This window comes from Dromiciops gliroides, chromosome 3 (assembly GCF_019393635.1).
Source record: "Dromiciops gliroides isolate mDroGli1 chromosome 3, mDroGli1.pri, whole genome shotgun sequence".
Classification (NCBI taxonomy): domain Eukaryota; kingdom Metazoa; phylum Chordata; class Mammalia; order Microbiotheria; family Microbiotheriidae; genus Dromiciops; species Dromiciops gliroides.
Window position 1 is genome coordinate 265,119,642 of NC_057863.1, and position 16,132 is coordinate 265,135,773.

A 16,132-nucleotide genomic window follows, 5' to 3' on the forward strand; every position below is an offset into this window, starting at 1 on the left:
TTAATGCTTTCTTCAGAGTCTACTAACTAAAATTTTAATCTCAATTTGATCAGTAAAAATATTGATATGTTTACTTTTTCTGCATTTGTTTTTAAAGTTTTGTATAACTGCCATGTTAAACACACACGGCACACATGCACACACATACACATACCCTTTCTGTTTCTATTTAGGAATCTTCAGAGAACCATCATAGCTAATTTATTTAAAAATCTGTTTTCAATAATTGATTTCTTTTTTATTTTGTTAGATTCTTTTAATTTTAAGGAGTACATTAAAGTCCCCAAGTATTATAATTTTACTATTTCACACTGTCACTTATATATGTTTGATGCAAGTATGCTGAGTATTATATTAATCAATGTCTGGCATTTTTAAGCATACTGTTTTTCTCTTTTAAGCATCTATATCTATATCTATATCATCTCCTTTTTTCTTGTATCCTCCATCAGATGTGAGCTCCTTGTGGTCTTGAACTATTTTCTGCTTTTTTTTGTATCTCAGACCATGGGGCACAAAGAGTCTGGTCCATGTTAGGCTATTAATACATGTTTATTGATTGACTGCATGTGAGATTATGATAGCTGCTGGGTTTTTGTTTTTTTTTGAGTTCACTTGAAGAGTATTTTGCTATTTGCTTCTTATTTTTACCATGGAAATCTTTATTTCTAGTGTGTTATAAACAAAAGTGAAGGATTTTGCTTTCTAATCCATTTTTTATCTTAAGTTTTATGAGTTCATCCTAATATTTATAGTTACCATTACTAATTGTGCATTTTCCATCATCCTATTCTCTTATACTTTTTCCTCTTTACAAAGAAAAGGGTGGTGAGAGAATGCACATCAGTAGAGATCTATGCTTGATGAAATCTACTTTGACTCCTCTTCATTCTCTTTTTCTCATGTAGACACCAGCCACTTTTTAAACCCCTTCAGGGTCCCATTCTTGCTCTACCCTTCTTGTTATTACTCTCTTATCCCTTATTTCTTTCTGTTTCTCTTTTACTTTGAATTTGTCTATGCTAAACTTTGTGCTTGTGTGTTTTACCCTCCTTAAATTGTTCAGTTGAAAATGAAGTTCATGTGATCCCTTCTCTACTTCCCTGTTCCTATTTTGATAGTCTTCTATTTGTGCACTCAGATTCCATGAATAACCGCGCCCCCATATTTCCCTAGTGTATTCCTTCCCCCCATATTCCTTTTAAAATCATGAAAACATAAAACCAATAACATGCTCTGTCTTTTGAAACTCCCTTTATGACCCTCTGATGACTTGAGGATATGCAGGGGGTGCTTGTTTCTTCCTTTCCTATTAGAATGTAAACTTGACATTTTTGTATATTCCCTTGAAATTACTCAGATGTCTTTATGTTTTCTTGGTTCCTTTGCTTGCATTTCCAAGTTTTTACTTAACTGTGATTTTTTTTCATCAGGTCAGCTCCCAAGTTCTGTATTTTCTAAAGTTTCATTTTTCCCCCTCCTGTGTGGTTATATTCAGTTTTGTTGGGGGGTAAATTATTCTTGGTTGTAAGCCTGTTTTTTTCTTTTTTTTTTTTTTTAAGAATATAATTTTCCAAGCTTTCTTCTTCTTTATAGTGACAGTTGTCAAATATTGTATCATCCTGACTCTAGTTTTTTAATACTGTGATACTTTGCAGTACTTTTGTTTGACCAGAAAATTCAGGCTTATGGCAATTTACATTCATGAAAGCTTTTGCTTTTGGATTTCTTTCAGGAGGTAAGCAGGAATTGTTTTTATTTTCACTTTGCCCACTGGTTTTAATAAGTCTGAATTTACTTTCATGATTATCTGAAATATAGTGTCCAGACTTTGGTCATGTCTTTCAGATGGCTTAACTTTTTTTTTTTTTGGTGAGGCAGTTGGGGTTAAGTGACTTGCCCAGGGTCACACAGCTAGTAAGTGTCAAATGTCTGAGGCTGGATTTGAACTCAGGTCCTCCTGACTCCAGGGCCAGTGCTTTATCCACTGCGCCACCTAGCTGTCCCTGGGTGATCATGTCTTTCAGGTAGTCCAATCATTCTTAGTATTTTTTCCCCGCTTTGACTTGTTTTTAAGGTCATTTTATAAAATGAGTTACTTTGTATTGTCTCTCTGTTTCCGTCTTTGTCGCTCTGTCTCTTTTTAACTTTTTTTTTTTAGTGAGGCAGTTGGGGTTAAGTGACTTACCCAGGGTCACACAGCTAGTAAGTGTCTGAGGCCGGATTTGAACTCAGGTACTCCTGACTCCAGGGCCAGTGCTCTATCCACTGCGCCACCTAGCTGCCCCTCTTTTTAACTTTAAAAACAGTTTTGTTATCTTATAGAGCTATCACCTTTTATTTGCTCTGTTCAAATTTTCATGAAATCTGGTACTTGCGTAAGGTTTTGTACCCATTGTTGTTTGGTTATTTCGGTTGTGTCTCACTCTTTGTGATTCCATTTGGGGTGTTCTTGGCAAAGATACTGGAGTGGTTTGCAATTTTCTTCTTAAGCTCGTTTTTACAGATGAGGAAACTGAGGCAAACACGTTTAAGTGATTTCCCAAGATTACACAGCTAGTGTCTCATGCTGGATTTGAACTCAGCTCTTTCTGACTCCAGACCCATCCAAGGAGGAAAAGGTGGCCAGCAACATTGAGTGAAGGAGAGAGATCGAGATAGATGAAGATTAAGATAAATTCATTGGGATTGAGGAATGAGTGAGAAATTAGGAAGTGGAGACAACGAGTGTAGACAGCTTTTTCTAGGAATTTGACTAAGAGAGCTATAAATGGACATAGCTTGAGGTGATGGTAGGAGCCATTGAAAGTTTAGGATGTGGATATAAAGAACTTGGATATGTTTGGTGTTTATGAGAGAGATAAACAGACATGGAATATGAATATAATTGAGGCAGGCGGTTGGCTTGGGGAGATGGGTGGGGATGCAATCAAAGGTATATATAAAGGGATTTGGCTTTGGTAAGGAGAGAGTATATCTGGTCAGGGTTTGGAGGAAAGTGGGAGAGTTGGGTGTCAGTTTGGGAAGATAGGGAGGAATAGTATAAGGTGGTTTTTGAAATCAAGAGAAATGAGAGCTCAAAGGGAAATGGACTCAGTTTCCCAAAGGCAAATAAAGAGGTGACAGCTGAGAGAGTTGGGTGGGGGATTTGGAGAGGTTTTAAGAGAGAAGAGAAAGTTTGAAAATGGTTTGTGTAGGTAGTGAGTTAGGGAGTCAATTAGAGAAGAGTAGGATTATCTGGCTGTGGTGAGGGTCTTTTGGAATTGGATAACTTGGTTGTGTCACTTTCACTTGCTCTGTTGAGTAGCAAGTGAATAGGAATGGAGGAGGTTTATGGTAATAATCCAGGGCTTGGATTTGGCAAGGTATGAATAATGATAGAACAAGGAGAGAAGAGAGTCAGTTTGATATGGAAAGTCATTCTTCTGGAAAATGGTCTGGCTTCATTCAGCAAATATTAATTAAATAATTATTATGTTCAAGACACTGCAATAGGCAGCTGGAGGGATTCCAGGATGAATTAAATCATATTACCTGCTCATCAGGAAACTTCTGATATAGTGGGGAAGGTAAGATGAACATAGAAATAACTATACTTGAATATAGGATGTGATAAGTTGGTTAAAAGAGAGTACAAAGTGCTCTGAAAGTTTGAAGATAGCTTCTGGCTGGGTAGAAATGGTTGGGGTTAGTAAATTCAGGCACTTGCTTCTAACATGTTTTACTAGGTGATAATAGTGAAATTGCTTGCTTTCTCAGTACTTTGAAAAAATTTGGTGGAGAATAATCCATTGTCTAACAATAGAAGATAGTAAATGAATAGTCAAAAATGGACTAATAACCTAAAACATATGAGAGAAAGTCACACATAGGGAGGTGGTTCTGAATGATGGTTAATTTACAGTGTTTTAAATTTTGAACTGATATTTGTTTTTTCTATTTTGATAAGATTTTTCTTCTAATCTGTATTTTCTTTGTCCTTTTCCTTGTCTTGGTAAAGGTTCAGTTGTGAAAATAATAAAATGCATTGCTATTTAATCTCAGTTACTGATGGCTTCTATGAAGAGTCTTATAAAATGATCGCTTAGCTTAAATACGTTAGGATAATAGAATAATATAAACAGGTTGTGATGGTTATTTTTCTTAGAGTTTAGCTGTTTTAAAAAACCTTTAATTTCCTTTTTTTGTTGTTCCTGATGGCTGAGGAATATTTGTATTTTAAAGAAAGTTGACATTGTATTGTGTAAAAGTCATAGAAAAATTTGATTGCAAATACAAGTAAAAGTCAGAAAAATTTCAAAGCTTAAAATAATTTTATTCTCATGTTTAATTATGAAATACTGTATTTACCTTAGATGGTCCTGGATAAGAGTAATTGTCTTGTATTATTATCTCTTATCATAATTTGTTTTTCTTCACACAGTGTTTGTAGTTTTGCTGCTGGACTCTTCCCTCCCTTCCCCCACCCCATCAGGATGCTATGAGAGTTGAAAGAAGACGATGCATACAGGTGATTCAAATTTTCAAATACAGTTTGACCATGGTTATCTTGAGTGAGTGTGGGAATTAATGAAATATCTTGAGAATGGGTAACTTTATGATTAAAGACACTGGGAGTTATTAGATGACAGGGCTTGTCAAGAGGAAAGTTTAGATGTTGAGATTTTTTTTTTTTTGCAACTTTGATATTAAAGGCTTTAATACTTTTAGCACACAATAAAATATGATAAGTTACATTTCCATAAGGGTTTACAAATACATGATTTCATTTGATCCTCATAATAACTCTGGTAGTAGGAGGAAGTTTGTGTTTGATTAGGGAAAGATATCTTTGTTATTTTAAATGATCTGGCAGAAATGTTTTTATTTTGGAAATAGCCTTATTAATTGAATAATAAAATTACTATAATTAGAACAGTTAAATGTAAGAACCCATCTGATTGCTTTAAGAAAAAGGACATCCTTTAAAATGAAAGCACTCAGTATTAGTGTGGCATATTCTAGTTATGAAAAAAATTATAGTTTATTTCTCCATGATGAGCTTGTTCAATATCATTAAATATCCTTAATTTCAGGAGTTGATTTACTATTGCTATTTTACTCTTTGTGGATTAAACATTTAATAATTATCAGGAGAGAAATGTTCAATGGTCAGTTGTGTTGGTTTCATGTTCACTTCACCATTCTCCAGAAGGGGAGCTATCATTTATGTACTGTTACGGTATGCCAGTATCAAAGAAGGTGCTGTTCTCTGTGAGTGAAGCATAATTGCAGTAGCTCCAAAGAAATGTGAGATTGTCAGATTTAGAGACATCTCCACTCCAAATGTTCATGTGGACTATTTGTGCCCAATTTGAGGTAAAGCCTTCCAAGCTCATATTGGTCTGATCAGCCACAGTTGGACACACTGTACTCCAAAAGAGTGATGGCATTTTGGTCCTTTTTGAGAACAAAGGACAACTGACCAATTAACTATTCTTTTCAGGTAGTCATGTTGGTACCTGAATTCTGCTGAGTTCATACTGCTGCCAGATGTAGTTGATTTTTTAAAAATGTCAATTAGCTGATGGGATTTCTACAAACTCTAAAACTAAACAGATTGTGTGTCACTTTTGAGCTAGAGTTCAGCTATATTGAATCTTTGACAGTTTTGACGTGACTATGTTTATAAACTGCTGTTTAAAAACATGGTCAGAAGTGCCATAACTTAACTCATTTTGAATAGATTACTCTTGTTCATATGGCTTTTGAATATTGTATTTCTGCTGAAAGGATAACAACTATAGCTTTTTACTGTGATAAGAGATTTTTAACAAATTAATATGGTCAATAAGGTTACCTTGTTTCAAAAGATAGTTAATCCCATATTATAAACTAAATCATAGTTAAATGATATAAGGGAGTTTAGTGTTTAAAGGAATCTTATGGTGAATGTCTTTGTCATTTGTCAAAGTTTCCTGACTTCTAATCAGGATTTTCATATATTTGGTTTGCTGCAAAGAAGAGGAATATGGTATCATCCTTATAGTCTCACAAATAATTGTTTGATCAGTGTACTTGGTATAAATTTGGTTTGACAAGTCTTTTTTATCAACTGGAAATAGTTTCCTTAAAAACCAAATATTTTATGAACATTTTCCTAAATTTATTAATATATTAATATTATTTTTAACAGTGAATACAGGTAGGATGATATCTGTATTTACATTGTATTTTCATTTAATTTAAATTTTCAGCCACAGGCAGTAGTTTGTCCCAGTTTTATTGTTTCACTAGGCTAAAACTGAGGTGTTTTGGTTTGCTTTTGGGTGTTTTGTTTTGTTTTGTTTTGTTTTTTTGGTGGGGCAGTGAGGGTTAAGTGACTTGCCCAGGGTCACACAGTAAGTGTCAAGTGTCTGAGGCTGGATTTGTACTCAGGTCCTCCTGAATCCAGGGCCAGTGCTTTATCCACTGCGCCCCCTAGGTGCCCTCTTGGGTTGCTTTTAAAACTATAGTTTTTAACCATACATCCATACAACCATAGTTACAGATTTAAAAAAAATAATCTTTTAAACAAATTCTAAAACTGATTAATCTAAATATAATTTCCAGCATAACATGGTTAAGCTACCATTTTCAAAACTAAGAATTTTAGCAATGTTCATGAGATGGTTTCAATACAATCCTTTTTTACATGCACAAAAGTTTTTCATCTCATTTAAAAAATGCATGTTGAATGGCAGTACTAGTGAATAATAGGTACTTTTAATCATGTATTATAAACGCAAGTATTTTTCTTGTAAAAAAATTCTACTGAAACTAACAAAAAAGCCTAAATATTTTGTGTGTGTGTGTGTGTGTGTGTGTGTGTGTGTGTACATACATGTATTTGAATGATTGACATGCAGGTATCTGTAACAAGTTATCAGTTACTCCTTCTTTTACTGTCTCCTTTATAGTCACTTCTATATTTGTGTGAATTTTCTTTTTACATAGTTTTAGTGCATGTACCAATTTTACTGTTTGGCTTTTTTCATTCTAGATTGTTCAGTTAAGTTCCATATCCCTCATTTGTGCTTTTAAGTTGTATTGCAGTATTTCACAATGATGTAAAATGCTTCAGTCATTATTTAGTTGTTGGGCACTTGGCTCATTTCTAGCTTTTCTTAATTAACACCCTCTTTGAAGGCAGAGACTCCTGTATTTCATCTTGATAATAACTATACATGGTATAGTGATTGTATTAGGAGTTAATAAATGTTTAGATGATTCAGGAAGTAATGGATGGTCATCTTAATCACCTGTTTCCCTCAAGAGTTCTCTCCAATCACTGATATTCTGCCTGTACTCATTCTTAAATTGATATTTCCACCTTATCCTTTTTTAATCTCAGTTATAATGAGGAACCCCTCACTACTGCTATACCAACTCTATTCCCAGTACTCACTTTCTCTATTATTCCTATCAACTTCATCCCTCCTCTTCCCTCCTCTTCCACTGTGTCCCTTGGAACTACATAATCAACAAACTTAATTTCATTTTAAACTTCTTCCTCTTCAGCTGTTTATATCTTCAGATACTCACTGAAACCTGTCTCCTCTGTTATGACACTGCTTCCCTGAATACCCATTAAAGTACTGGTCTCCTCTGTTGTCTCCTCACCCTCCAGATTCTTATTGTCTGATCATGGAATCATTGTCTTCTATTTGGTCCATTTTAATATTCAGGGAGTTTGTTGCTTGTGTAAGATTTTGCATTCTTGTGTCAAGCTATTAGTTCCCTTTTCAGTTTTTTCCTCCATAGGTGCCATTTCTTTTCCAGTATTATTTTTAGTGCTGTTATTTAATTTATAAAAGCATTTTTAAAGCTCTTAAATGTTTTTTGGTCGTTTTATCTTTTCTAGGAATTATACTTGAGATTATGGCCCAAGTTGGACCCCAACCCCCCATACCCCTCGGCTTTGCTTGTTGATGTTAATTATTTTTTTGTGTGTTTGTGTCCTGAGTTTCTCTGTCACTATAACTTGCTTTTAGTAGTGGGATTTATTTTTAGTTTGCTCAGTCTTCTAGTCTACTTCTTGACTTTGGACTTGATGTTAGGATTGAACCCTTATGCACTTTTAAAGTGAAGTTCTTGGATGATTCTGCTATTGGATTCTTGGGGGTATTGCATCCTCAAAGAAAAATACAGCTTTGGGCATAGATTTAATCAGAATTCCTAGAAACAATGTGTCAGGATCTCAGGGACCACTCAGGCTAGAGACCTTTAAGCTTTCATTGCTACCAAAATATTTTAATCTAGGGCAAAATCTGATCATTGGCCCCTCCTTGATCTGAGGTTTGCAAGTTCCCATCTAGGTTTGGGTCTGAGCAACAATAATCTGGTAGATGTAGCCACTTAAGCTCTACTGGTTCTGAGTGACAGAACTACTTCCTTGTAGCTTCTGCTTTTGTGATTCCTCTGTAGGCTTCAGACAGGGCTAGAAGTTTAAGCTGAAGCCCTGTTCTGCTCCTGAAGTCTTAGCCACACCATTGTTGCTTGCTTCTGATTGTCTTCTTGTTATACAGCCGTGTGCCTGCAACTGCTCTGTATCTCAGAATGCTACCTCAGGGCACAGATCTTCTACTCAGTTATCTCTGAATTAAAGATTTGGTACTGGGTAGTGACTAAAATAGCTACCAGTTGGCACCTGACACTGCATCTTCCATGAGGGATGTTCCATATGGGTCCAAGATCTCCCCCCCCCCCCTTTTTTTTTGTGGGGCAGTGAGGGTTAAGTCACTTGCCCAGGGCCACACAGCTAAGAAGTGTCAAGTCCTCCTGAATCCTCAGGTCCTCCTGAATCCAGGGCCAGTGCTTTATCCACTGTGCCACCTAGCTGCGCTGTGCCCCCCCCCCCCCCCCCCCCCCGACCTCCTCTTGCTTTGGTTCTCAGCCTCTTCCTTTGCTGGTGTGCTCAGCTCTGCAGTCTTGGCCAAAACCTGTCCTTAGTTTATGCAAACCTTTCTGTCTTATTTCCTTATGCTAACCTGGGCAGGAAAAATAACACACTCTGATGTTTTTCATAAAATTTTCCCATCAGGATTTAGTATGGCTTGTTTTCTAAATTATTTTGGAGTTGGGGGCATATGGTGTGTAGTTTACTGACCTTTCTCCTACTTCCATCATCTTGCTTCCTCTCATCAACTCTTAACCCTGAATAGCAGCCTTCATTTCTGCTGGCACTTACTATTTGTCCCATTCCTCTGGTCCCTTTGATGCTCACTGTATAGGTGATCTAAGGTATAAATTTCATCAGGAACCTTCTTCAGGATTTAGATACACCTGGTGTAACAAGAATCTTATTACTTCTTTGTAAAGTCTCATGCTGATAACTTCATCATTGTTTATTAGAAATCCTCTACTTTCTATTCTATACTAGCAGTTTTATACCTCATGCTGCAGCAGTGTTTCCTATGCAGCTATTTACTGCCAGAGCTAAACTTAATGTAGAGGACCTCTCTTTTACAATATAACTAACAACTAGTCTTTGCTTGAAGACCTCTAGTGAAGACTTACTATCTCCCATTTTAGTTTTAAATAATTTTCTCTAGAAGTTTTTCATTACATCAAAGTTAAATTTGCTTCTTTAAAAGTTCTACTTATTGTTCCTAATCCCCCCCTCCCCGTTCAAGTAGAATTCCTAATTTTTCATTATTGAAGTCAGGTATTATATCTTATCTTCTCTGGGTTAAATATCCCTGGTTCCGATAACCCCCATGGTTTAATTCCCAGATATGTCACCATCCTGGTAGCCCTTGTGCGAACACCTTTCCACTTATCAGTATCCTTAAAATGTGGTACCTACAACTGAGATACTCCAGATGTGAAGGACAGAGAAACATTTATTCTTTTTTACATGAGATCATAAATCTGCTTGATGTTTACAAATTTCTTTTCTTGGATTTCATCTTTAAGAAGATAAAGGCTTACCTGACACCTATCAGATTGGCTAAAATGACAAAAAAGGAAAATAATAAATGTTGGAGAAGCTGTGGGAAAATTGGAACACTAATGCATTGTTGGTGGAGCTGTGAACTGATCCAACCATTCTGGAGAGCAATTTGGAATTATGTCCAAAGGGTGATAAAGCTGTGCATACCCTTTGACCCAGCAATTCCACTTGTAGGTCTTTTTCCCAAAGAAATCATGGAAGGGGGAAAGGGACCCAAATGTACAAAAATATTTATAGCTGCTCTTTACGTGGTAGCAAGGAATTGGAAGTTGAGGGGGTGCCCATCAATTGGGGAATGGCTGGACAAGTTGTGGTATATGAATACAATGGAATACTATTGTGCTGTAAGAAATGATGAGCAGGAGGAGTTCAGAGAAACCTGGAGGGTCTTGCGTGAGCTGATGATGAGTGAGATGAGCAGAACCAGAAGAACATTGTACACAGTATCATCAACATTGAGTGTTGACCTACTGTGATGGACTATATTCTTCTCACCAATGCAATGGTACAGAAGAGTTCCAGGGAACTCATGATAGAAGAGGATCTCCAAATCCAAGGGAAAAAAAAAAGAACTGTGGAGTATAGATGCTGATTGAACCATACTATTTCTTTTGTTTTGGGTGCTGTTTTTTTTTTTTTTCCTATTTTGAGGTTTTGCATCACTGCTCTGATTTTTTTCTCTTGTAACAGGATTAATGCAGAAATAGGATTAATGTTATTATGTGTGTATATATATATATGCGTGTATATATATCTATCTATATGTATATGTATATAGATATATAGATATAACCTATATCAGATTACCTGCTGTCTAGGGGAGGGGGGAGGGAGGGAGGGAGAAAAATCTGAAATTGTAAAGCTTGTATAAACAAAAGTGGAGAACTATCTTTACATGTAACAGAAAAAATAAAATACCTTATATATTAAAAAAAAAAGATAAAGGCTTGGGGTCAGCTAGGTAGCGCAGTGGATAGAGCACCAGCCCTGGATTCAGGAGGACCTGAGTTCAAATCTGACCTCAGACACTTAATACTCACTAGCTGTGTGACCCTAGGCAAGTCACTTAACCCCAATTGCCTCACCCCCCCCAAAAAAAAAACGAAAAAAGAAAAGAAGATAAAGACTTAATTTCCTATAATAGCAAATGTGTCCATTCTCTCCCCCTCTCCTCCCCCCCCCCCCCCCCCAAATTCTTTCTGTGCTTGGCCATTTTCCTTCCTTATGTGCACAGTTCTGTCTGTTTTGGGTTTGTCCCTGCACCTCCCTTCCGCCACTTCCTTTCTCTTTCCTGCAAAAGTATATCCAGTTACACATTATTACTGTGCTCATATAGTGTTTTGGTTCTGCACTTGAATCTCATTCTTCCTGAATCCGGGTCTATTTTTATTGGCCACATCATGCTATTTAGCCCTTCTTTTCTCCGTGGTAATTCAGAGGTCACTCTGTATACATGTTTACATCTGGAGTTTCTTTTAAAACTTTTTTAAAAAATTGATATTTCTCATTGTTACATCAACTACATTTTCCATTGTATCCTTCCCTGCATTCCTTTTAAGAGTACCATTACTTATAATAAAGAATAAAAAAGTGGGGAAAATTTAATGAAATTAGCAAACATAAAAAGGACTGATGGTAATATGCATTGCTCTTCAGTCATGGTCCTCCTACCTCTACAAAGAAGCTTGAGGGAGGTGTTTTCCCAAAGCTTTTCTTTGGGTCCAAGTTTTTACCAATTTATTTAGTATCGGCCATCAAGGTTCACCTGTACCAGTTGACATATATAATAAGGGCACGTAGATTCCCTCATGTTATTGCCTTCCTCATCTTGGGTCTTAGAGATCTTTTATTAGCTATTTTTTCTGTCTTTTCCATCTAAAAAATCATTCTTCTTAGCAGAAATTACAGAAGTAAAATAAAAAAATCCAACAATTCTGGTTTTTGTTTTTTTGTTTTTGATCAGTTATCATTGTTCTATCCACCTTGGGCAGTGATTCTGCTCATAGCATCTTAAAACGTCCTTTAATTGTCCTTAGTTTTCTTCAGTTGATCTTTTGAGTTTTTGTACTCTTTATAGTATTCTCACATGACTATTTCATGCTTTTATGTTCATCTTATTACCTTTCCTTGTTTTTATTTTCTACATATCTTTTAAAAACAGCCAAAATGGTGGTTGAATTCTCTGGATAGCAACATAGATCTTTCTAGGCAACTTTCTCTTTTCTTTCATCTTAGTGTGACTTTTTCTTTGTGTTCTCAGAATTTATTTTTGAGAGCTTCTTACCATCCTTCCTTGGCCAACTTGTAGAATTTCAAGCCTTGGAATCTTTCCTTAACTTTTTCTGAAACCTATGAAATCTACTTTATTAAAATTTAAGGTGCACATAAAACTATTTCTGACTTTTTCCCTTCATCTAGTAAATTTTAAGATTGAGTGGTTACTTTCTCTAAAGGTTTGAATCATTTTCATTATGGCATCTGATTCCTCCTTGTCAAGAATTGGGTTCTGAATTGTTTGCAGTAGCTTTAAAAAATAAAACAATAAACAAGATGTTTTATTAATAAATTTTCTCATCTCCTGCTTTATTCCAATTGTTGAAGAAGAGGTGGCCCTTCTTGTCATTGTTTTCCCCTTTATGTGTACCTTTGATATCTCATGCCTTTCTACCTTTTGCCCCCTTTACTATCACCTCACAATTTTTTCATTTCTTGCTTCAGTTACTCTTATGGTCCTTGTTGCTAAGCCCCACTTTTATTTATAGTTGTGTTATTATGCTCTTCTTTTGGTTTTACTCCTTGGACTTCTCTTAAGTCATAGTATTCCTTCATTTGTATTTTCATGTTCAGTATTTTCTTCCATTTATTCATAATTTCAGCCTTAGTTCTTTCATTAGGACTTTGTGTTCTGGCCAGTTCCCTTTGTTACTTAACTCTCTCGACCTCATTTGGTTTTTATCCCTTCTAGATTCTAGATGAAGCTGTTTTGATGTCCTTGGTGTTCTAGATGATGTATATGATAGCAGGCCCCTCCTCTACCTCACTCCTTGGATTTCTCAGTCTTCCTGATGGTGCTCTGAGGATTCTGGCTTTGGTTAGTCTGTCTCTTTCCTTGCACAATCTCTAATCAGAAGGAAGTTGATTCTTTTCCCTGTTGCTGCCCTATCACATGTTGGAATCACACTGGTCTTAGACTTCTTTCAAGACTCCATGGAATGCATGTTCTGGAACTGTCAGCTTTTTCTCCTGCATTTTTTCATGGGCCCAGTCTACACACTGACTTATGAGGGCTGGCTTTGTCCTTTGTTTTTGTTTTAAAAGGTGATAATTGGTATTTAAATTAAGATCCCCTTTGACTCGAATTTGCACTGACTAGGGATCTACCTTGTGGAGCACATCAGCTGGCTTAGGATAAACGGTAGAATTCTGTGTTGGATTCAGTTGTGGAAGGCCATCCCTGGTTTCCAGCCCATTTAACCTAGGGTTTGGGCTGATTTCCCTTGTATGGGCCCTCCTTCAGCTTTTGTAGCTTTGGACATCTTTACTGGAATTTGAACTGACCTCTTTAATGTGACCAATGTCGCAGTCTCTGCTGGCATCTATTTGTGCAGTTCTGGCTTGGTCTGGATGGAGAAACTTGTTTCTATTTTCTTATGTTTTCTACATCATAGAGTTTTTGGGGGGCCTTTCTCAGGGGTTTATGTGGGGGAGCTGAGCTCCTCTATAACCTTTTTATCTGTCCATATTAATAGAGAGGTGTGTGTGTGTGTGTGTGTGTGTGTGTGTGTGTGTGTGTGTGTGTGTGTGTGCCTCTCTGTGTCTCTCACTCTTCTACCTCTCCGACCCTTTTAATCCTTAAGAGTATTTAGTTCATTGATATACATCACAGCCATCTCAACTTTTCCCCCTTTTTTCAACTGAAATATTGTCCCATGTGACAAAGAAAAACAATTAAATAAAAACACCCAAAGCAGTGACAATACCTAACAATGTATACTATATCCTAAAAGTCCCCTGCTTCTTTGCTGTGAAGGGAAGGCATGTTCTATTATCTGTTTTGGATTCAGACTTTCAATGGCATTTTATTTAAGTACTTTGATTACCTTAAAATATTCATTTCATTTGCATTGTAGTTATTTATTTTTTTCTCCTGCACCATTTCATATATCTCTTCCTTTGTTTTTGGGAATTTCTCATTTGACTTTTCTAATTGAACTATAACACTCCATTACATTAAAGTACCATTGCTTTTTAAGTCTTTCCCCCATCATTGGCCACCTCCTCTGCTTCCAGTTCTTTATTATATCATTTCAACTAATATTTTGGTACATATTGGACCTCCTCTGCTTCCAGTTCTTTATTATATCATTTCAACTAATATTTTGGTACATATTGGACCTTTGTGTCTGTCTTTGATTCCGTTGGGTTATATGACTGGCAGTGGGATTGCTTAGTCAAAGGCTAGAGTTAGTTACTTTTTTTTTGCATAATTCCAAAATTTGTCTATTTCATAGTTTTGCTAATAGTATATTCGTATCTCTTTCCCCATGGCCCTTCAAACATCAACTCCAACTTTTTGATCGTCTTTGCCAATTTTCTTTGTGTGTGGTGTTTGAATTTTCATTTTTCTTGTTTATGATATGGACTATTTTTTCACATGGTCAAAATGGTCTATACTACTTATTTTGAAAGCTGTTTGTTCCTATTTGACTACTTATCTATTCAGAATGACTCTTGGTATTGGATATTGTAGTTAATTCCCTATATATTTTGGATATTATTTTATTGGTATACCTGAAGCAAATATTTTGTGTACTGTTTATCTTCTAATTTTGTTTTTATTAACTTTATTCTTATAAAACCTTTTTAATTTAATAAATTCAAAATTGTCTATAGTAGTAAAAGATCTTGTTTGGTTTTTCCTAGTTTTTGAAGAATAAAGTTATGAAGGTGAATCAATAAGTTATAAGCTTCTTTGATTTTGGCAGAGGGAGATTTCTTGCAGGTGTCCAGATAAGTTTAGTGCCCCCCCCCATATCTGTTATAAAGACTTTTTTGAATGGTTTGTGTTCAGTATCATCGCTTTATATCTAGTTGCTAGTCTCTTCCTGTTCTCATTGTTTATTATTTCCATATTGCTTTTTTCCCAAATGTTCTTTACTGTTCTTTTTCCCCTTGGCTCCTAGACTTTCTTAACACGAGTAGTTCGTTTTATTATGAATGAATGAAAAAGCATTTCTTAGTGGCATACTATATACAACATACTGTAATAAGCTTTGGGGATACAAATTAAAAAGCAAGATTGTCCCTGCTTTCAAGGGCCTCACTTTCTAATAGGGGAAGCAATACATATAAGAGGATTTAACTGTAGGTGAGTGGCACTTAGGGTCCAACAGCAAAGCATATGCAAATGGATTTTCTTTAATGCCATTTCCATTGATAATGCCGTATCAGTTTCTGATGTTAAAATATTTGGTGGTTCCAAGAACTTGGTTGTTGGGAACTTTCTTTTTTGCGTTTTTATTCGCTGTGGCTCATTTGGGGCTGTATTACCTGCCAAAGCTGTTGCCAGATCACATCTCCACAAGGGTTGCTTACCTGATTGATTGATGACTGTAGGAGTTGGATTGCAAGCATTGCCATTGGTCTTATGTGCATTGCTATTTCTGAGGCTCTTGGGCTTACCTGCTCCTTCATGGCAGTTGATGGTGGTGGTGAAGTTGGATCCCTGTTCTATTAAAGGCTGTTTTCCTTTAATATTTATGGGGAGTCAAACTGGAAACAGGGCTAGTAGTCTGGGGGGTGGGGTGGTAGGTAATGGGTATAGGGTTCTGGGCTTTCTCTACTAGGGTCTGAAAGGAGTAGATGGTAGTGGTGGTTTTACCCGCCTGGCAAGTGTTCTCTCTTGTATTTCCCTCAGTGCCCCTTGTTGTCTCTCATCTAGTCTGGCTTCTATACCTCTATTGGAGGCAGGTCGTTGGTGGTGGCAGTGGCAGGTTTGCTCCCCTGGATGATGCCCTGGGGGATGCCATGAAGTAGGGTTTAGTGTTCTGAGGGGAACACTTCTATTTCTGAGACTCTTTGGGCTTACCAAATAGTATTATCCTCCTGTCTCTTTTTCTGTCCTTTTCCTTTTGAATAAAATTGTTCCTGTTTGGTCAT

At 36.3% G+C, this 16,132-nt stretch overlaps 1 protein-coding gene across 1 annotated transcript in view; it reads left to right on the forward strand.

Moving 5' to 3' along the window:
• The window catches only part of DYRK1A (dual specificity tyrosine phosphorylation regulated kinase 1A), a 216,351-nt gene that overhangs the window by 65,936 nt on the left and 134,283 nt on the right, over nt 1–16,132 (forward strand). The window contains 1 exon segment of the mRNA XM_043992698.1: nt 4,424–4,510. Coding sequence (XP_043848633.1) covers nt 4,501–4,510 — 10 coding nt within the window. The 5' untranslated portion in view covers nt 4,424–4,500.